The sequence below is a fragment of the Peromyscus leucopus genome, chromosome 5 (genome assembly GCF_004664715.2).
Source record: "Peromyscus leucopus breed LL Stock chromosome 5, UCI_PerLeu_2.1, whole genome shotgun sequence".
NCBI lineage: Eukaryota > Metazoa > Chordata > Mammalia > Rodentia > Cricetidae > Peromyscus > Peromyscus leucopus.
In genome coordinates this window covers 16888860-16912255 of record NC_051067.1, presented here as the reverse complement: position 1 = coordinate 16912255, position 23396 = coordinate 16888860, and the positions used below count along the sequence as shown (strand labels likewise).

The window sequence follows — 23396 nt, the reverse complement described above, 5'->3', positions numbered from 1 at the left end:
TCAGACTCACAAAGATCCCCCTGCCTCTGCTTTCCAAGAGCTGGGATCAAAGTCCCAGTCAGACTGCCCTTTTTTTCCTTTTCAGGTAGGAATAGAAATGAACATCACTATGATGCTTCACTTCCAATTTACTGACATAAAATTATAACAACATCTCAGAAATGTGTTTTATTATATTAAATGCTGATAGCTGTAAGAATCAGATCCCTTTCCCAACGACCTGTATCTTTTAAAACTACTACTATCATCCAGGGTAGATGTAAAAATAAATAAATCTTCCTATACTGATAGTAAAAGACCTAAAAAATTTCTTTAAATATAGAGAAGCAAGCTACATGCTTCTGTGTGTATGTACAGATATAGTTCTATACTTTCAGAAAAATGAATCATAAATAAGTGAGAAAAGAGCCAGACATGGTGGCATAGGCCTGTAATCCAGCACGTGGGAAACAAAGGCAGAGGATCGAGAGTTCAAGGACAGCCTCCACAACTTAGCATGGTCAAGACTAGTATGAGGCACATGAGACCCTGTCTCATAAAAACCAAAATGAATAAAATAAAATAAATAGAGTAAGAGGGTGGGAAGGTAAGGATGGTACCAGCAGAGCTCTGAAGATTCTGCCTAGCATATTTCACCCATATGGATAAAATGGGGATTCTCATTCAATCCCCACCCAAGGCAAATTCCCTTGCCAGGGCATCCCACTCCTCACCCTATATCCTACACAGAGAACTGCCCAGAAGAAATCTGCAGGAATATTTTTTCCTTCATGAAGGACTTTGGCCTCATCTTGCAAAGTGAACCTGCGTAAGAGCAGAGCAGCCTGAAGCCAGCTACCTCAGCAGGCTGCCTACCTTGGGTGGCAACTATAGCCCTTGTCACATGGCAGCTGTTATGTGTCGGGGCTGTGTGGGGACCTGGGCACAAGGAGAAGCCATTGCACGGTCCCTGCCCTCAGGGAGTGCACAGCAAGACAAGAGCAGGGAACTGACAAATAATACAGCGTACACACACACAAACACACACCTCTGCAGTCACCACAGTGCATGGAAAACATTTTCCTCTTTTTTTTCCCACAACTCGCAATGGTGAGGCCTCCTGGGCCAAGCCTGGTACGGGCAGGAACTTTGTAAGTGCGTCTCTAATAGCAGTACCACGGCATGACAAGAAACAAGCCGTACAAGTCTTAGCACTACAGATGGATGAATGACGGTCTGAAAGGCCAGCTAAGGACCTGCCCCCATGCAGAGTTACAATGCTGGAATTTCAGCATCAAACCAAACACCTTTGGCCTGAGAAGTCCTCTGATCTTTTGGTCTCCCCTAATGCTATCCCCTCCTAAAAGAAAGGTATGAAAGTGAAGCCTGTTCACTTTCCTAGAAGTCAATGTATTTATTCTCCCTTGTTCTTACTGGTAAGAGTGAAAACTTTGACCCGGTCATTCAGAGCTTCTATGAATGCATGGGTAATCTTTTGCAACTTCAGAAAAACACTACTTCTCAACCTGACAACAAGTTGCCAATATTTATGGAAGGACTTCTTACACTTCAAACCTGGGAATTCCCGGAAGATTTAATTACATTCTCAGTATTCTACCCACTCACCCTTGTTCTGGCCTGAGCTCTATCCAACAGACGTGAATTGCAAATATACCATAAAGCACAGATGTGATTCCCAAGCCACAGCCCAAGGGAGGAATGGTTTCTATTTTTAAATGCACTGTTGCTTTAAGGGGAAGTTCCTGGAAGAAATACGAAACCAGTTGCAGAGTGGACATCCAAATGCACTTGGTGTCTTCATTCGGCAAAGACAGTCATCCTGACCTGAACAGAGGCCCGCGGTGTTGTGTTATCTCAGTAAGCACCTGGGCAGACTCAGAGATGGCCCATCTGCCACACAAAAAATCGAACCTGCCAGTCCAGAACAATAGAGCACCCCCCAGTTCCATGCAATTCTTATAGCTCCAGATAAGGGTCTACCCAAGTCAGCATGCCAATGGATAAATGCCCAGATCATACTCTACAAATCTTCACTTAAAAGATCTCATACAATGGCCCTAAGAATGACCAAGTGATATTTTAGCATTTACCACCAACTATCCAGAGCTATCAATTCTCTTCAAATTCCACAAAACTAAGCCTTTTTCTATTCACAAACGATGAGGCTTGGTTTCACTCAATAGTGGATGACAGTAGCATTCCTTAGGGTTTAAGAGTGGCCAGAAGAGCCGATGACAGCGGTTGGCAGTACATGCCCAGCATGGATGGATCTGGGCTCCATCCCCAGCACCTCAGAATGAATGGATGAGCGGACGAATGAATGGACGAACACATTCACTCACTCACACACATATACACACAAACAAACACATTCATAGTTGAAAATATTTAAAAATAGGGATGAGTGATAACTGGGTACCAAGCCATAAAGTGAAATTGAAGCCTTAGCTTCCTAAAAGGAAATAAAATAGTCCACCTGTTCCCCAGGCTGCCTTGAAGAACCAGAGCCAAAGGAATAGTCTTCTGAAATAATATAACAAAATCCAGTTTTGAAAAAAAAAAAAGATATGATAGAGGCATCTATTAAATCTATAAATACTTTACTCAACAAATTTATTTATGCCCACCATAAAATATTCCACCTACACTACTATCCATATGTCTAAATGTACTGCAAATATTTTAACGTGTCTAAAAATACTGTCCAAGGATACATCCATTTCTATAAAAGTTTTTGACACATCTTTAAAATAACCTAGCCATTAAATGTCACTATAAGAATCTCCAGGGAAAAGCAGAATGTTTGCAAAGTGAATGAAACACGCTAGGCTCAACACTAAAAGCAAAGAATCCCCAATCTTCTCCCTCATAACAGTCTTACCCCAAATTTAGCAAGGCTGGGCTGTAACACAGCTCCATTATAGAAGGAAGCAGCTGCCTCGGTTAGCAATAAAGTAACAACCCCTACTTCACAGTCTGTCTGAAGGAAACTCTGAAGAGCAAAATTCACTCATTAGGTAGCGCATCAATCAACAGGTGACTTTCAGAGACAAACTCATACTCATTTCTAAGCTGAATTTGAATCTCGGTTTTCTTTTCTATTTTTACAAGCTCCTACAATGCCATACTAAATGAATTCCAACCTATTTCTTCTCAGGGGCTTACCAGAAAAATGCCAAATATTCACATTATTTTAGGGCATTTTCCCATACCATTGCATGGAACACAGAAGAATTAATAAGGATCCCACAGTTACGACTTTTCAAATGCAAATGCCTTGCCATCTAGAAAATGCAGTCCTCTTCTATACATCCCCCATCCCTGCGTCTAAATAGCTCCAGATCAGGGCTCTATTTGTTTTCCTTGAAAATCAAAATCCTTGCATTAATTTCAGACACCATTTCAACTCACCGCCTCCAACAACCTAAAGATTTTAAAAGACCTAGCCTTCCTTGTACCTGGGTGTTTAATTTATCGGATCCCGCCCCACCCCCCCCCATTTCACATACAACATCCCTAAGCAGTTCTGCTAAAGGGGGCAAATAAGCCAGTGTAAGAATCGCAGGCGCTAGACTCCATCAATAAGACCTTGGGCTGGTCATTTGCATGCTTCAGACATCGGTTTTACTATCTGTAAAATGTGGCCTGTTCTACACATCTCCAGGGCTCCATCCGGTCCCTTCACGTTCTGGGAGCCTGGAAGTCAGGAGTGCTGACTCTGGCCAGGGTTCCCTGCCTAGGGGACACCGCTCGGGATGAGAGGGGACAAGAAGAGAGGGACACGAAGAGAGGGACACAGAGAGAGGAGGGGACCCTGCACTTGCAACCGCTTCTCATATGAGCGTGGGACAAACTTGAAGCCACCCTTGCTAACAATGGGAGAGCGCACTCGGGTTTTCCTGGCTCAAACTTGGCAGGAGCCGGTGGGGTGGGATTTACCTTTCTCCCTGCTTGGTGTTGGAAGGAGGAGGGTGCAGGACCGTCTGGTTCCCTTCCATCTCCACCACGCACTTGGTGTTCAGTTCCAGCTCTGAAAGCACAGGAGCAGGGAGACGTTGCAAAGTGGAGCATCGGCGACCGCAGCCGGCGCGCGTGGCTCCGTCCCGGCAGGCAAGGAGACGGCGCCCCGGGCACATAGTGGCCGCGGCCGGAGCCTGGGCGCCGCCTCCACCCGGGGCCACGCCGGGCCACCCCGGTGTCCCCGACCCCCGCCGCCCAGCAGTTTGCAAAGTTGCATTCCCCCACCCCCGCCCTCGGCCGGAGCAGAAATGCAAAAGGAGCTGGGGAAAGCGGCTCACCTCTTCGGTTCATGGGCCGGACCCGGACGGCAACTTTTACCTTCGTATCCGACATGTTGGCGGCGCCCTGCTCCGCCCGACGCGGCCCCTTCAAGCGCCGCGCCGCCGCCGCCGCCGCCGCAGCCGCGCGCCCCCCGAGCGCGGCCGCCGCCGCTCCGCCGAGAGCTCCGAGACGCAGCGCCGAGGCGCGCGGGCCATCCCGGGGGAGCGCGACGCGGGGCACGGCCGGACCCGGGGAGGGGCGGGCGCGGGGCGGGGCGCGGCAGCGGGAGGAGGCCGCGGGCCCAGGCGCCGCTCTAGCCGCTCGGGCCGGGCCGTGCGCGCAGCACCGCGGCCCCTCGCGGCCACCGGGAGCCGGGCAGCGTCGCCATCTTCAGCCCTGGGGGCCGCGCCCGGGATGTAAGGCCGCTGCAGACGCGAGCTGGGAGCCGGGCAGGGGCGATTTACACAGGCGATCGGCCCCGGGCTCCTGGGACCCGGGAAGAGGCGTTTTACAAAGGCAATCGGCCCCGGGCTCTGGGCAGCTGGGACCCGGGAAGGGGCGCCCTGCAAAGGCGATCGGCCTTGGGCTCTGAGCAGCTGGGCCTGGAGAAGAGTACCGTTGCTTTCCCTGATCAGGAGCCTACGGGGACCTCACGGGCACCGCATGGAGCTCGAGTCACCTTCAGGGGCCGCTGTCACCCTCACAGCCAGGGCACTGGGGCAGTATGAGGGGCTTGGAACGGATGCCGGGCGCGCAGGCCTAATTCTACGCCATCCATTCGCCTCCCCCGAAATCCACAGCGCGCCGCCCCTCGGCGCCCCACACCGAGCTTTACAGTGGTATTTTAAGATCTTTGTGGTGAACCGAGATTGGGGATGAATTTGAAATGGACCACCGAAAACGTGTGTTTGTAAATACTGCGCTTATTTTCTTTGCCTTGCGTCCTTGCAATGGGAGGGGTCCGGAGGGCGGGGAGGCTTCTTTAACTCTTACGTAAGAATGTAACCGCAACGCGGTCGGTGCTTTGGCCAAAGCCAGACCTCCCTGCCTGGGAGGAACCGAGGGAAGCAGATTCACTGTTTGGTTCAACAAGTGCTCGAGGGCGGCGCTTACTTTGGGCCAGGCCTTTTGAAACGCGCTAAAAGCCAGAGCTTAGCTCCGGAGAATCTCGATTTTGCGTGAATATCCAAATTCACTCATTCGCAGACTGCTTTATGGGGAGTTTTTTGAGCGCGTCCTGTTGTGCGATGCTCTAGAGACCACACAAAGCTGAACAGCTTTGTTCGCCCTGTTTCCTGAGGGCAGAGAAATACTTATTATGGTAAACCACGTGTGGCAGGTGGTCTAAATATGAGGGATTCAGTCTGTCACCAACTGGTGCCCTGTGATGCGACAGACTTGCGGATGCGGTCTACCGCTGTACCACTGAATCACACACCTCCAGCTCCTAGGAAGCCTGACTTGAAACACTGCTTCGCTGCTGTTACTAGTCACCTCCGCCTTATTTCAGAACCAACTAACTCAGGCCATGGGGGGAGGGGAGATCTTACTGCAGTTTGCCCTCTCCATTCCTAGTGCTACAAGCCTACTAACAAATATGTGTTGAACACAAACACACACACACACACACACACAAAAAAAAAAAAAAACAGTTTTGTAGGTTGTTGGTTAAAGGCCCTGGGCTGTTTCTGCAACAGGATTCACAATCCTCTGGGGTTCACAGTCTAACTCGGAATCTTGAATCTCACCTTTGGATTACTGAGATATCCTCTTCCCTAAACCTCCTAGCTTTACTTCCTATACTCTCCTGCATCCAGCTGCCAGGAAATTAAAATTCTATTCTTTGATTACGTATGCTTTTGTATTTTTTAAATCCCTCAGGCTGGCCCTATTGAACATTACCTCCCGTAATTCTCATAACTGGTCACTTCATCCAGAGCTATTTAATAAACGAGATGCCTTCCCTATGCTAAATTGTTGTTCTGGCACTTTCCAACAGTGGTAGTTGTAAAGTATTGAGTATCAAGGGAAAAAAAGATAACTCCAGGGCCGGAAAGATGGCTCAGTGGTCAAAAGCACTGGCCACTCTTCCAGAGGACCTGCATTCAACTTCCAGCACCTCGGTGATTTGGCATCTCACAACATCTCACTTTATAATATAATCATCTGTAACACCTGCTCCCAAGGATTCTGCTCCCTCTTCTGGCCTCTATAGGCAGTTGCACACACGGTGCACAGACATACACTCAGGCATAACACTCCTACACAGAAAATAAAAATCAAATCTTTAAAGAACAACAACAACAACAGCAAAAACATACATCCAATGGGTTGAGAGGTGGTTCAGGGGTTGAGAACACTTGCTGTTCTCTCAGAACACCAGCTCTCAGCTTTTGTAACTCCAGTTCCAGGGGATCCTATGCCCCTTTCTGGCCTCCTCAGGCATACATATATATGTATATACATACATGCAAGAAAATCATACACAAATAAGAATAAAGAAGTCCTTAATTTAAAAAATACATTGAAGTCCTATCTGCCAGAGCCTGTGAATGGGACCTCATTTGAAGTAAGGTCTTTGCAAAAATAAGTTAAAATGCAGTCACACTGACTTAGAATTAATTCTAAATCCAATGACTGGTGCCATTGTGAAAGAAAGGAGAGAGAAGTCCAGGCACACACATATGCAGGAAGGAAGCCAGGGACAGATGAAGACAGACTGGACAGATGCAACCAGAAGCCAAGAAATGCTGAGGACTGCTAGGAGCTCCCAGAAGCTAGGAAAGACAAGGAGGAATTCTTCCCTGCAGCCTTCAGAAGAAATAGAGCTTTGCTAGCACCTTGAAATTGGAAGTCTATTCCCAAGGTCTGGGAACCAGTATATTGATATTTGTTTTATACCACAATGTTCATGGTATATTGTGGCAACCTGTGTGTGTGTGTGTGTGTGTGTGTGTGTGTGTGTGTGTGTGTGTGTGTGTTAGGCAGGGTTTCTCTGCTCTGGAACTCACTCTGTAGACCAGACTGGCCTTGAACTCAGAGATCTACCTGCCTCTGCCTCCCGAGTGCTGGGATTAAAGCAGTGGGCCAGCGCCGCCAGCCATATTATGACAGTCTTAAGAAACAAGTGCAAGAAGCCAGGCATGGTAGTGCACACCTATGAATCCCAGAATTCCAGACATTAAGGCAGGAGGAGGAACAACAAGAGTTCCAGGCCAGCCTGGGTTACAGTGAGACCATGTCTCAGTAAGAGAGAGAGAGAGAGAGAGAGAGAGAGAGAGAGAGAGAGAGAGAGAGAGGATCCTCCTTTCCACTTTCTCTTCTCCTCTTTCACTGTCTACTTGATCCTGAAAGTTTTAACGATGCTGGGAACTGAACTCAGGGCCTTAAGCACACTAACCCCACCGTCAACAGCTCTTGTGCTTGAGAAATGGCCTCTGTCCTAAATGCAATAAGTTTGAAAAGAGGCACTGCCACACCGGGGGCAGTCTCTTGAGGACAGCCTTCCCTCCACTGAGAGGGCTGGTGCAGACTTCCAGAGGAGAGGCCGCAACGGTATGAAGAAAGTCAGTGGTGTTGCAAACGGAGCAGAAGCAGCAGAGGCAGGACGCTTGTTGTGGAGAGGAAAGGGGAGGGATCTAGCAAGCCATGGGATGTGAGCTGTGAAGGAAGCAAAGGAATTCTCAGTCAGGAAAGGCCCTTAAGTGGGAAAGAAGAGGTCTTCGGGTGAGAGGGGTGTGACATAAGTGTCGCTGGTTAAACAGCTCCGAGGTAAGTGCCCGCCCTGCTTCTCCAGCCTTCTTGGACACGAAAGGCCTCATCTACTCTTTATCTCTTCTAAAAAGAGTTTGCTAAATATGTGCTCCTCAGAGCCTCTTTATCTTTACGTATTAAGAATTGTGTCTTGGGGATTAGAGAGATGGCTCAGTGGTTAAGAGCACTTGTTGCTCTTGCAGAGGACCTAGGTTTGATTTCCAACACCCACACGATGACTCACAACCATCTCTAACTCCAGTTCCAGGAGATTCGATGCTTTCTTCTGAACTCTGCAGGCACCAGGCATGCATGTGGTACACCTATATCCATGCAGGCGAAATATTCATGTGCATAAAATAAAATTTAAAAATATAGAAAAAAAATGATATCTTGGCCAGTGAAATGGCTCAGCAGGAAAAAATACCTGCTGCCAAGCCTGAAAACCTGGGTACAATCCCCAGGAACTACATAGTGGAAGGAGAGAATCAGTTCCCTGACTGTTACATGTACCTCTGCTCACGTGCACACACACACACACACACACACACACACACACACACACACACACACACACACTAAAATAAACATAATTAAAAATGCGACTTTTAAGAACTGCATGTATCTCTGGAAATCTGCTAGGCTTTTCTTCAGGTCCTCCAAGGTTGCCATTCATCTTCCTCTTGAAACTCCAGTTTCAAGCACACTGTCAGGGGACTCATTTGAAAGTTCTGTCCTCAGAAAAGGCCTCTGTGAAGCTCCAAATTTGTCCCTTTACAACTCCCCCACCTTGGGCTCTAAGCGCTGCCTGTCACAGCTACATACACCAAGCCTACCTCCTGTACACATCACATCTTCAGATATTTGCGAGTGCCATTCACGTCTCTCTGGAGACCTCTGGAACTCAGCGTATATGTCGTGTGAGAGATCTGACCCCACTCAAACTTTAGTAACTCTTAGTGATGGCCATAACAGCCCCGGCAGTTGCAGTGAGTCACGAACTTGAGGAGGTCTGGTTCTGTGTGATCATCGGTATGTACAGCTGGTGCTGAAACAGCGGGCGACGGGAGCCGTAGAGCGGAGGAAACATGTCTCATCTCAAGCTTCTTCTCTGTGGGTTCTCTGCCCGAGTGGGTATAAAGTTTCAATCTCGGATGACTTCCAAACCCCGTGTGTTGAAGGCCCGGTCACCTGATGGTGGTGAGATTGGGATCTGAGGGAATGTTTAGGTGTTAGAGCCTAGTGGGAAGACGTCAGAGCCCTGTGGGGTTGTTATCACATTAGGATGCCAGCCCCTTCTCCCTTCCGTAAGGTTTCACAGCCACCACCCGATGAGCAAAGCTTTGCTCGGCCACACAAGCCCCACCATGGTGGTTGCCTTAGCACAGATTACAAGCAATGAAGCCGGCAGACCCCTCACACCGTAAGTCTTCCTTATATGTTGTTTGCCTCAGATATTGTTCAACGGTGACAGAAGGCTACCCATGCAGCAGGCTGCGTTCCAAGCATTTCAGGTGCCTGTGGAATTTCTCTCATCTTTGCTGACTTAACCACAGAAATCCTATGGTAGCACATCCGCCATCATCACAGGGCCTCTTAGATTCAAGCAGAGGGCCGAAGCCCCTTATCTCTGTGTGGAAAGTCAAAAGTTATACTTGAAGAGGAACATGTGCAACAGGAACTATTTGCTATAGCCCTGTTTTGGGAAAACGTCACATCACATAATATGTTCTTCCACTGTTCCAGCCATTCTCCCTGGACAGCTTGGAATGCAAAAGAAAGGCTTCAGAAGCATTATCTCCCCTCACTCACTAACATGGAGCCTGAAACAGCTTAATCTTCAGCTGGCTCATGAGTAACAAGTGGGGAATCTGGACTCCGACCACACATGGAAGTAGAAGGTTCCTTTTGAGAACTGCCGTTCCTTCCTCCTCCACACCCCACCCATCCGTTCCTTGCAGGCTGTGTTTGTGATGTGTGACCCTCCACCCATCCACCTACCTGCTCAGGACTATAATTCTTGCCTCACACAGTCTGTCGGACTCTTCCCTTTGGGGATCCAAGTCTGAGGGTCAGAGGGTGGTCAGTAAGGGTGGAACTCTTGTGTGCAGAATGTCAGGTATGAAACCGGAAACCTCCCTTTTTGGACAATCGAATCCAGATGAACTCCTCTGAGCCCTGATTTCCTAATTTGAAACAAGAGGATGGAGAGATGATGGTAGTGGAAATAGCTCCTCCATAGGCCCATGGGGATATAAGACCAGCTGACACCTGCAAAGCTCCCATCAGACTGTGAACAGCTGGTCCCTCCGGAAAGTCATCCTGAGGGCTGTGACATGGCTGTATCGTCATTGTCCCGGGTAGGCCAGGAAAACTGCTCTGAAAGAGGACAGTGGAGCGGTTGTCCAGGGACATTTAGTGGAAAGAGGACTCTCTGGACCTTTGCAAACCATGCGGCCTTCAAATCCAAGCCCTGGGATGGTTCATTTGAATTGTCAGCTTGATGGGATTGAGACATATCTGGTGCATTAGAGGCACACTTTTTGGTGTGTCTGTGAGGACATTTCCAGAGAGATGAACTAAATTTGAGCAACACCATCCCAAAGTGTGGGGGCCCAGACCAAATACTAAAGGGAACTGGAATAGGCCAGATGGCACCAGCATTCACCATTTTCTGTTTTCTGGGTACCGACATGATGTGATCTCACTTTCCAGCTGCCACGCCTTCCCTGCCATGGTGGACTGTATCACTTCAAACCATGAGCCAGAATAAATCCCCTCCCAAGCTACATCTTCTGGCCACAGCAATAAGAAAAGTAACAGAACTAACAGAAGTCCCCCAAGAATGAGCCGTGTCCCTGACTCTAGATTCTTTACGGTGAGGATGTCGTTAACCTGAGAAAGTAGGCTGAAACTGAGAAGACGTGAGATGCTCAGGGGCAGCGAGTGTTACATGGAGGGTGTCGATAAATTCCACAGTCAGTGCAGACCCTGCCCTTCTACCTGGAGTTCAGCTCTTTCACTGAGCCCCTCTCAGAGAGGGGCTAGTAGATTTGGATTCATATATGATAAGCGTGATGGGGCATGGCAGGTACTAAGATCAGGAAGAGAAAGAACCCACTGAGGGGTTCTGCAGTCCAGATGTACACTTCCGCTCGGCCACTTGCAAACTGTGTGACCTTGTTTGAATCCTTACCCCATCGCTCCCTCCATTTCCTGATCTCGAAAACGGTGATAATTATGGCGCTTATGTTGCATCTGGCATGTGGTAAGGGTTATATATAAAATAGTATAATTATCTTCATTAGCATCACCACAATCATCAGCATCAACATTACCATCATCATCACCACCACCATCAACACCATCACATCCACTATTTTTTAAAAGTTTTTTTTTTTTTATTCCATGTGTGTGCCATGCCTGCAGAGGCCAGAAAAGTTACAAATGTGAGTGTGGGAATGAAACCCCAGTCCTCTGCAAGAGCTTGAGTGTTCCTAATGCGTGAGACATCATACCAGCTCTAACATCAACGATTATTTATTCATCTAAGATTTCTTCCTTCCGTGAGCCTAGATTACACACAGGAGACGGCACCTATCACATTTCTGAAGTTCCCACGGTATGCCATATTATGACCTTAAAACCACCCCTGAGGGGATAATACCTAGATGCCCCCAGAACAGCCAAGTATCCACTGGAGGCCGCAGACAAGCCTCTTGTCCAATGGGCTCTTTAAGCTGCTTTGATTGTAAGATCTAAGTATGTGTCCCCTTCCCACCCCCAAAAGTCCTCAAAGACAGCCAGAAGCATAAATTCAGTAAGTTATCTGTCTAAGAAGGCCATGGAGTCTAACTGGGCGGACTTCCAACAAAGAACCTGTAACTCTCTAATTCGGTGTGTTCTTGTTTTTCTTTTCTTCACCTTGCTTAGCTAGCTGAAATAATCAGTACAGAAGCAAGGGAGGTTCCGGGGCAGCAGTTCTCAACGTGTGGGTCAAGACCTTTCACAGGGGTCGCCTAAGACCATCGGAAATCACAGGTATTTACATTACAATTCATGACAGCAACAAAATTACAGTCGTGAAGTAGCCATGAAATAATTTTATGGTTGGGGGAATCACCACAGCATGAGGAACTGCGTTGAAGGGTCAAAGCATTAGGAAGGTTGAGAACCACTGACCGAGGGGCTGGACAGATAGTAGCTTATGCTGGACTCAGTCTGAGGAAAGGAAGCCCAAAATCAGGGGCTCTTGGGTGGAGGAGAGGTAGTCTTCCCCAAAAAGAAGCCCTAGATTGGGGGTACACTATGAGACAGACAGTGACTGCTCCCCACAACACAGCCTGGCCCCGACATTCTTCAGAACTACCTCTGCATTTCCTAAAGGCCACCATGACCAATCACGGCAGCAGATGTGAGCCGGCCAGTGGGATGGCCTTTGCCTACAAGCTCTTGCATGTACTTACTAGCTGGAAAGTTCTAGCTGGTACAGGCTTACTTCAGAAACAGGGAAGCTGTGGTTTCTGAGGACAACTTGACAGCAAGCATCCAGAGACTCGCGGGTCACCTGATTTCTGTGAGACTAAGTTATTTCAGTCAGTAGTAGGCTGTCTGGATGACCTAAAAAAAAAAAGGCTAATGGCTTAAGTCAGCAGAGAATCAAAAGGTAATCCCAGGGCAAGCAAATACTTCCTAAGAGGCTTTCTATAAATCTAGCTTAAGCAACTGTATCCATCCATCTAGGCTGAGTTCTCTGTGGTGACCAGCAACTTCCCACTCTTGGTGGCTTCAAAAGCGAAGCTCAGTACCTCCTTTCCATGACTGTCTGTCACCGCGGGGTGTGACTCTGCTCTTACTGGTCCCAGGTTGATTGACTGTTCATCACCTCAGGGTGTGGCTCGGCTCTGATCGTCTGCAACCCGAATCCAGGGCTGATTGACTGTCCATCACGGCAGGATGTGGCTCTGCTCTCATAGCTGAGACAGTGCTGCCTTTGGTGCAGAAGGAAAGGAAAAGATCACCCGCCGGGCGGTGGTGGCGCACACCTGTAATCCCAGCACTCGGGAGGCAGAGGCAGGTGGATCTCTGTGAAGCCAGCCTGGTCTACAGAGCTAGTCCAGGACAGGCTCCAAAGCTACAGAGAAACCCTGTCTCGAAAAACAAAAAAAAAAAAAAAAAAAAAAAAAAAAAAATCACCCAACAGCTCTTCACCTTGTGCCGACAACAGACACTGAAGACTTTAGCATTTTTTCCTTTTTTTTTTTTTTTTGACAATTTTCCTCCAGACTTTATTCAACCAATGTTGCCATTTCCAACAGTATACATTGAATTTGTATCAGAAGAATTACTGAAACTCACCTTCCTGAGATCATTGTCTCCCCACTCACGCTGAGGTCCACATCAGGGCATCAGAGGTAAATGTGGTAGTGCCCTGTCAGCTGCAAGTCCTCAGTGAGGTCTCTTCACCTGTTCCTGAACACGCAAAACTTTACTCAATGGTTTCTATGCAAGATTTGAAAATCTGTTTACTAGGCATACAATTTTTTAAATTGAAAATACATTTTTTCATACAATATATTCTGATCATGGTTTCCTCTCCTCCATGTCCTCCAAGTTTCTCCCCATTTCCTCATCCACTCAAATCTCACACCTTGTTTCCTTCTCTTTTTAGAAAACAAACAGGTAGGAAAAAAATTAGACTTAAAAAGAAAAAGCACAAGAAACACACACAGAGGAAAAAAACTTATAAAAACTCAAAATCAGGAACCATAATATTAAAAAAAAAAAAAGACAAGTAAGATAAAAAAGTGCCCAAACAAACCAATATGAAACAAAAAAAATCTACATAAATACCATTTCGTTCATTTTGTGTTGGCCATCTACTGCTGGGCCTGGGGCCTGCCCTTCATATGGTTTGTATATGCAGTGAAACTCCATTAGAGAGAACTAATTTTTTTTTTTTTTTTGCCAGAAGTTGTCATTTGCAGATTGCTTTCTTGGTTAGAGATGGGAGCTTGTGTATGGCGTGGACCTGTACAGACCCTGTGCATGCTGACAGTCTCTGTGAGTTCATGAGTGTTAGTCCTGTTGTGTCTGGAAGACACTGTTTCCTTGGTGTTATCCATCCCCTCTGGCTCTTACGAACTTTCCACCTCCTCTTGGGCATAGTTCCCTGAGCCCTAGGAGGAGGAGTTTGATGGAGACATCCCATTAGGACTGAGTGTTCCAAAGTTTCTCACTCTCTGAACATTGTGCAGTCGTGGGTCTCTGTATTAATTCCCATATCCTGCAGGAGGAAATTTCTTTGACAAGGCTGAGCGAGATACTGACCTATGGGTATAGCAGAATGTCACTAGAAGTCCTTTCATTGCTATGGTCCTTTAGCAGAACAATAGCATTTTATTTTCCCCTGGGCCCATAGCTCATCTAGTCTCAGGTACTTGGCCACCTGAGCAGTGTCAAGCAGAGGTTTCCTCTTATGAAATGGAGCTTAAATCCACTCAGCTAGTGGTTGGTTACTCCTACAACGTTTTTGCCACTATTATACCAGCAAGTCATGCAGACAGGTCACCATTACAGATTGCAGGTTTTGTGATCGGGTTGGTGGTCACCTTTCTCTCTGGTGTGCAGAATCCTTTCCGGCACCACGAACACCAGTCAATAGGAACGAAAACTCTAGTTAGGCACCCGCTCAACCTCTCCGTGTTACATGCGTTGCATGGAGCCTTACCATCAATCTGTGGAGAGCAGCCAACAGCCTTGGCTGTTGGAGGGTTCTCCATGGGGCCCCATTGGCCAACAACTCAATTAGATGTAACCCATTCCTAGCACTGGAGGTTTCCCTTTGTGGTAAACATGGCTAGTTGGGGCATTCTCTCCCCTGTTATTTATTGACTCCATTTGCATTTCTTTCTTATATGCATATATTTTAAGAAGCTTCTGTACCCATACTACTCCTAGGTCTCCGTGTGGCCTCAAATGGTTCTTAGTGTTAGTTGTCCCTCCCGTATCCCCCCTTAGTTCCCTCTTCCCTCACCATCTTCATGTAATTCTCCCATTCTGTCTCCCCATAACTATATGTTCTGTTTCTCCTTCCTAGTCCTCTCTCTCCCCACTAGTCCCTGACTCTATACCTAACCTCTGTAGTGACATGGATTATAGCATGCCTATTGATGGTTTAGAAACTAACATCCACATATAAGAGAAAACATACAGAATTTGTCTTTTGGGGTCTAGGCTACCTCACTCGGGGTGATTTTTCCTAGTTCTACCTATTTACCTGTGAATTTCATGACTCCATTTTCTAATAGCTAACTAATATTCCGTTGTATTAATGTACGTATTTTCATGATCCGTTCATCTGTTGATGGACATCTAGGCTGTTTCCAATTTCTGCTGTGAACATAGTTGAGCAAGTGTCTCTGTAGTAGGATGTAGAGTCCTTTGCGTATATGCTCAAGGATGATATAACTGGATCTTCAGGTAGATCTGCAGTGTGAAAATCTTTTCTGGAGAGATGAAACACATTCATCTACTTTCTCCAGTTAGGGAACCCACAACCGACCAAAGTATGGATGATACCAAAGTCCAACTTGGTGAGTTGATGAGTTTCACTGGAGTCACACACAGGAGCAGGAGTGACACAGGAAGAGCTGCATCACCAGGGCCCACCCCATCATGGGTGACGGCTCACAAAAGATGGGGAACCTGGAACACACTGCGCAGCCTCCAGATTGTGGGCAGAACTGAGCTTGTCCTTCCTTAAATTGCTTCTGTTGGGTGTTTCAGCACAGTGACAAAAAGATTACTAATACAGTTCACTAGGAGCTCCCTTCCCAGGCACTGGAACACCACCCCCATACCTGTTAGGATTTGGAAATCACCTGAGAACCGGATGTTTAAGCTGGAGGTGAGGAGAAGGTTTAGGGGACCTCCCAGGTCCCTTAGGGACCATCTATACCACAAGTCTCTTGCCCTGCCCTCTTCTGAGAGGGACCAGCAGCTTCTCCAGGTAAGGGCCACACTTTCTCCCAATGCAGAGGTCCTAAGCCGCCACATAAACCCAGAGACCTCACCAGGAAGCTCAGATCTCACTGAGCAGCCTTTGGAGCTGTGGAAACAGGAATTCTTTGCTCAAACACGTTTTTCAGGCTTGGGACATTCTGTGGAGGTAGCCCATGCCTGTAGATGGGATAACTTGACTGGGCTACCCTGTCACATTAACTGTAGACCTCTGTGAAAGAGAACAGTCTTAGTTCTTGAATGTGGACTCTTGGAATGCTTTGGAACTGGCCACGACGAAACCAATGTGAGAAGAAAAAAGGCCAAAACAAGACAAGCCTATCTTGCAGGGTTTGTTCTGACCTGAAGACTACAGGTTAGAAATTGCCCCAGTGAGAACTCAGTTATTAACCAGTCATAGTGGTACATGATTCTTATTCTACTCGGGGAGATGGAGGCAGGAAGATCAAGAGTTAGAAGCCTGCTTGGACTCCATAGTGAGACTCTGGGGAGAGAAGTGGACAGAGGAAAGAGAAGACTATCTCAGTGGTACAGAACTGATTAAGAATGAGGGTAGAGGCTGTGGGGCTCCCCCAGCATCAAGAGCTTAAAGGGAAATGACACTACTGTAAACATCAAAAGGATTACAACCTCTGACAGAATCAAAACTGGGTAAACCACAATGGTTGTGTTACAACGAGCAGGTATTTGCCAAGGTCTACTGAAGCTACTGAGCTTGGCACGGATAGTTATGTTCTTAATGCACACACCCCTGCGAGGTTCTGTCTTCTCACTGGTGACTCCTCCAGTTCATCTGAAACCTCCAGACTGTCTATTACCTTTCCAAAGACCTGTGTATTTCATGTCCACATATAAATGCTTGCCTTGCAGTGGAGAACTGAGACACATTGGTATTGGGGCCATTATCAGTCATAGATACAACACTTACAAATGGTGCTTCAGATATGAGATACAATATTTGTCCTCTCACCCCGGATGACGTCACTTCCTCTTCCAGTACCTGAGGGATCGCTTGTTTGAACCATGAAACCCTTGATACCTCTATGAAATATAAAGCTATTATAGTAATTACTGGCATTAAAAAGCCCCTCAAATTCTCACACATTCTGGGCATCCTCTCCCAAACTTCTGTTTTGATATCTCCCACATTTGTGTGCAATGTCACACGTGTTTTTTCTTCTTAATGGTTTCAGGAATTAACTTCTCAAAGCCCTCATAGAGGAAAGGTTAGAAATGAGTTTCTAGTCTTTCTTCATTCTGATGTTCTAGAAACACTCCCATCAACCCAAAAGTTCACTGGCATCCCACGAAATAGGAAGGTACCAGCCAGGAACCCAGAAAAGATTTGAATAAATGAAAGAATTAATGCCATTGCCCCACCCTTACACACTTGCATTAGTACTGCCGCCCGACCCCACAGTAGATGGGATCTACTAATGGCCATACTGGGATGCTGAGGGCCATTGACAAAGCAAGGAAAGGCAGGACTTGATCCTCCTCGGGAAATCACTGGATTACGAGCCACAGAGGCTCACTCGAGCTGGCAGGTGCTGGGAAACGCATCTCTTTGGTGAAGGACTGCAGCCCGGAACTGGGCAGCTGGACATTTTAATTACTGCCCTCGATTCTTTAAGCCACCCGGGCTTTTATCCCATTCTCTGTATGTTTAATTCCTTCTCTCTCTAGATGGGTTTGGACATCTTAACGAAACCCAGCTGCCTTGGGTTTTGTATTGGATCGTCTTGTTCCGCTTCTGGGTACCAGCTAATCAGTCAGGGCATCAAGTTATATAAGATATAACAGTTGTATATCACTGAAGGGGCTCTAGCAGGCCCGAGTGCGGCAAACATGGCACCTATAGTTTCTGTCTTACACTTCTCTCCCATTCCTCTGCCTTGCTAAACTGTTAGATTACATTCCTAAAGCTGGCCACCAAGGTCTAGTCCCTTATTTGGCCACTCCCATCCTGAGGCTGACTACCAGGATCCAGCTATCAAAGTACTGAAGTCCAGCAATCAGAAGCCCCCTTGTGGCTACCCTAACACACCCAATTAAAATTAAACCCCTTACCCTAATACAAGGTTTCCTTTTTCCCTTTATACACAGCCATTTGACTATGGGCCACGGCAGTCTCCCCTCTATCCAGAGGCAGTCCTTTGTCCCTCCAGGAAAAATAGCACCCCCACCCCCACCCCGCCCCTTTTCTCTCCTCTCCCTATTCCTCTTCCCTTTGTCTCTTATTCCCTGCCCTTTGTCTCTCTGGGGCAAATAAATCCCCTTTGTGCTGAGAACTTGGTCTTGGGGTGTCTTGTGCTGATGCCAGCCCTCTCAGTCACCCCTTAGTTTCCATGGAGAACTGGTTCCACAAAGCCCTGAAGACACTAAATTCTCTAGATGTTGGCATTGCTTATCTAAAATAACATTATTTGCATATAACCTTCACAATCCTCCCACACACTTTCAATTTTTATGTATATGTGTGTGGTACTCATGTACATATGTGAATTTGTATGTGTGTAGGTACACGTGTGTGGGGAGGTATTTGTGCACATGGGAGCGTGGAGGCCCTAAGTTGACAATTGGATGTCTGCCTCAATGGCTCTCCACTTCTTTATTTCCTGAGGCAGATCTCTGGTTGAACCCAGAGCTGCCCAGTGCCTGCTAGTTCAGCTAGTCACCCCGCCCCATTCCCCACCTCTCCTGCCCCGGGGGCATCCCGTCACTGCTTCCCCAGGGCCGGGGTCACAGTGCCTGACAGATCTGCCTGGCTTTTATATCTGGGTTCTAGGGACCCAGACTCCAGTCCTGATGCTTGTGTGGCAAGCACTTTAAGAACTGAGCCCATCTTCCCATACCTTCCTGTATACTGTAAAGTGTAGATTACTAATGCCTAATATAATGTACATTCTATCTAAGCCACTGCTAGGCATTGCTAAGCATTGTTTAGATAATGATGAGAGGAAAAACATCTGTATGTATTCAGTACAGATGCAGTTATAAAATATGTTAACACACTGTTGATTGAATGCACAGATGGAGACTGTATGAGTACAAAGGTCAACTGTTGTATCTCAATGAATTTGCGTCAATTACAGTCACAATTGTTCAGGTGAGGATGTGGGGAAGGGGTTAGTGATAAAGGGCAGCAGAAACAGAGGAACCAAAAGTGTTGGTAACAACGAGTCTATTGGGCATAAGAAATGGGCATACAACCAGGTGTAGTGGCACATACCTTTATTCCCAGCACATGGGAACTAGAAGCAGGCGGATCTCTGAGTTCAAGGCCAGCCTAGTCTACAGAGTGAGTTCCAGGACAGCCAGGGCTACACAGAGAAACTCTGTCTCAGAAAAACAAACAAACACAAAAGAAAAATAAATAAATAAATAGATGAGCATGAAGGAGGTGGGTAGGTGTCTTGGGTAGGCAGTCAGAGGGCTAGGGGCAGGGAGTCGGGGTGCTGAAGGACAGAGAATGAAAGCTGAGGATTTGAGTCTCTGTGTGTGGTAGCAGTGGGCAGTTAACTTCCGTAGACATGCTGTATTAGTCTACTGCCAAATTCATTCCAAAAGGTTAATTTATTCATTTGATAGAAAAACAAATACAACATCCACACACAATATTCAGGCAATGAAGTCATCCAGGGACTCCTGCTCCTGGGATCCTGGGCCACTCTGGATACCCAGCTGCCCTTGCTTCCTTCTTCAGGGATTCTTATTCGCTTCTCCTGTAGTCAGCAGCATGTTCTATGAACTCTCCCACATGGTCCAAATCTCTGAGGGTGTAGAAAGATCTAGCAATTGTCTATCATTGCTCAGAAACACCCACCACTTGTTCATTGGTTGTATGTTTGTGGCAAGGTTTCATGTATCCCGGGCTAGATAGTCAAACTTGCTATGCTGTTAAGGATGACTGAATTTCTCGCGCGCGCGTGTGTGTGTGTGTGTGTGTGTGTGTGTGTGTGTATGAAGTCCAGAGGTCAATGTCAGGAATCTTTCTCCATCTTTTTCTCCATCAATACCTCTCACTGAACCTGGAGCACACTGATTTGGCTAGACTGGCTGGCCAGGAGTGCCAGGAAGCCTCCAGTCCGCACCTCCTTGGTGCTGCAGTCACAGTCACACAATAACGTACCAGGCTTTTATATTGGTGTTACGAATCAAAATCAGGTCCTCAAGGCTGTATGACAAGAAATTTGCCCAACTGAGTTAGTTCCCCAGTCCCTGAACCCCTCTTTAAATGACGAAAATCCCAGATTGTTTGCGAGGTACTTTTTGTTTTATGTTGAACTATTTAGTGTGGTGGTGTGGGTGGGCACATGCATGCCTTAGCGCTTGTGTGAAGGTCAGGGCACAGCCCACGAGCTTCAGTTCTCTTCTGCCACCACGTGGATTCTGGGATCAAACTCAGGTCGTTAGACTTCGTTGTAAACATCTTTTCCTGCTGACCCATCTCACCAGCCTTCTTCTGTGTGTTTGAGACATGAGCTCATGTATGCCAGCCTGGCCTCAAGCTTCCTGTGCAGCCAAAGATGACTTTGAAGTTGTGACCCTCTTACCCCCACCTCCCAATTGCTGGAATTACTTGTATGCCCCACCCTGCTTCATTCATGCGGTGCTGGGGATGGAACCCAGGGCCTTATGCATGCTAGGCAAGCATTCTACGAATTGAACTACAACTGCAGGCCCGAGGAACAGCAGGTTTTAGCATTAGCTATGAACCTGCTGAGTCAGCATCATATACAAACCTGCTGAGTCAGCATTATCTACGAACCTGCTGAGTCAGCATTATCTATGAACCTGCTGTGTGACCTTGAGTGAGTTGCATGACTTTGCTGCCTCAATTCCTCACCTACAAAATGTCACTAGTAATAGGACTACGTTACAGAATTATTGTAAAGACGAGATGAGATAAAGTCTCTCCAGAGAACAAGACCAGTGAGAGGATGAAAGACTAGGGCCCAACCTCTCAGCAGATAGAGCAAATTCAACCTCCTGGCCTTTCACTCTATCTAGACTCTCAGTGGATTGGACGGTGCCTGCACACAGTGGTAGGGAACGATGCTGGCTTTACTTGGTTCAGATACTAATCCCCTTTAGAAACACCTGCAGATACAGCCAGAAATGTCTGTTTAAATGCTGAGGCTCTATGGGACCCAGTCAGGTTGACACACAAAAAATTAATTATCGCACAATATAGCATGCCTAGCATCATGCGTTCCTATGGTGAGCATTTGGTGATTGTCAGCTGTACTGATCAGGGCCCACTGTAATAAACTGACTTGATTGTCTGTTTCTCAGGCTGGACTCTGAGCTCTTTAAGGAATTAGAGTTCAGTACAACTTAACAGAAAAAAGAATCCAAATGAACTGATTTAATCCAAATGACCTGACTAATGAATGCACAAAGGGTTCTAAACAGCAAAATCAGCAGCAAAACTGCAATCCCGGACCCACTGTGAAAATGGCCCTTTGTTTGCATTTCACTAGGAATGTGTTTCAGGTGAGTCGAAGTCCTGATTGTGAGTGAGTTCAAAAGCACTGAAAATACTGACTTGGGGGACGTGTCTTAGTGAGTAGGCAAGTTTGTAAAGATAGAAGCTGCAAAAAAAATTAAGATTGATTGTATGCCCCCTCCAAACCAAAAAAAAAAAAGGGGGAAGAAAAGAAAAGAAAGGACCGGATATTTGAATAGATACTCCCTGAGGACCAATGGCCAACAGATATTTGGGAGAGTGCTGGGCATCACTAAACATCAGATAGTCAAAACCACAATGAGCCATCACACAGAAGCCCTAAGACACCTATTGTCAGGTGGATGAGGGTTAGCATGTGTTAGTGAGAACCTGAAGGGAAGTTGGCACGCTGTTGGTGGGTAGGTAAAGTGAGAGCCCGTTATGAGAAACAGCATGGAGTTTCTTCCTCCAAAAACTAAGAACAGAAGTATGTCATATTCTACACACACACACACACACACACACACACACACATATACACACACGCATAGATTATGTGTGTGTGTGTGTGTGTGTGTGTGTGTGTGTGTGTGTGTATAAAATAACCAGTTGGAAGCCTGCTCGACAGGAGGGAATTATTCATGCCTGGTACTGTAAGTCTCGTCAAAAGCTCATGGCTCAGGAGATCATAGACCCTAGGGAAAACCTACCAGTGTTGGTTGACAAAATGGACATATTAAACTGACTTTTTAATGTTTTTAGTTTTTTTGAGACAGGGTTTCACTGTGTAGCTCTGGATGTCCTGGAGCTCACTTTGTAGAACAGGCTGGCCTCGAACTCACAGATATCTACCTACCTCTGCCTCCTGAATGCTGGGGTTAAAGGTGTACACCACCACCATCACCCAGCTCTTAAACTGATTTCTAAATATTTATGTTATTTGTCTAATAGGTCAGTATTGCTCTCAGCCATGGTCAGAGACACTTCTTCGGCAGTGGCTAACAGAATGATAACTGGTCAAAGTGCTGAAAATGTGACTACTGAGTGGTCAGCCCTAAATGGGACATCTGTATCAATCCACCAACAGCGAGGCTCAGGGAACATCATGGAGCAGAGGGTGGAGAGACTGTGAGAGCCGGAGGATGGGGAGCAGGAGGATGGGAGCCGGGCTGAGAAGGGCTGTCTTCTAGACATGATGTGGCTACAGCACTCATCAATTCACAACTAGCCGTGGTTACCTGCACACTATCTTTAGTCAACAAAGTTAGCCAACATTCCGACAGGCAGCACTAACAGGACTCAGAAAGGCCACACCTGTCTCCAGTTAGTCCCCCAGGATGTTCAGCCATCACAGTGATCTCAGCAGTGAAGTACTGAGATCTATGTATCTTGTTTGGGTTCAAAGCAGCTGTAACTTAGCCAGATTTCCCCTTTTCTCAGGGTGGAAAGACCCCTTTGCTTCCCTCAGATGTGCTTGCCCCTCTGAACTAGGCACTCAGAGCCCCCAGGGCCTGGTTAAACACTCCTGCGCATCTTCACCTGCACAGTTGTTGCTGTTCCTAGTCTTTCAGGAGGAAGAAACTCAGTAATTTGCTAACACTTTCTCCAGGTTTCCCTCCCAGGATAGGGAGGTGTTCAGATTTCCGGACCAGGCCCTTGGGGCAGCTTTCTTTCCTGGCTCTCGGTCTTCCAAGGAGTGCCACAGGTATGGCTTTGTAATTTCAGAATGTGTCACCGCGGGGGGCCTTGCCAAAATTCCGAGATGAGTGAAAAGAATATAACTCTAAAATATGTCTTTTCTCTTCAGAAGATGGCATTCCCGCACGGCTGTGAAGGGAGACACGTGTGGTAGGCAGCCTGCAGACATGTTTCTAAAAATAGATGGGAA

At 47.0% G+C, this 23396-nt stretch overlaps 1 protein-coding gene across 6 annotated transcripts in view; it reads right to left on the bottom strand.

Annotated features, from left to right (window-relative positions):
* Positions 1-4507, bottom strand: part of Kif13a (kinesin family member 13A) — a 185093-nt gene extending 180586 nt beyond the window's left edge. For 2 of the 6 annotated variants that reach the window (XM_028867682.2, XM_037205761.1), the window contains exons 1-2: positions 4299-4507; positions 3940-4030 (exon numbers count right to left, since the gene is read on the bottom strand). In XM_028867682.2, coding sequence (XP_028723515.2) covers positions 3940-4030; positions 4299-4353 — 146 coding nt within the window. In that variant the 5' untranslated portion in view covers positions 4354-4507. Of the gene's footprint in view, positions 1-3939; positions 4031-4298 lie in introns of those variants that run through there. The other 4 variants (XM_037205760.1, XM_037205759.1, XM_037205763.1 and 1 more) reach the window with 3 other exon arrangements.
* Positions 4508-23396: the final 18889 nt, after the last annotated feature.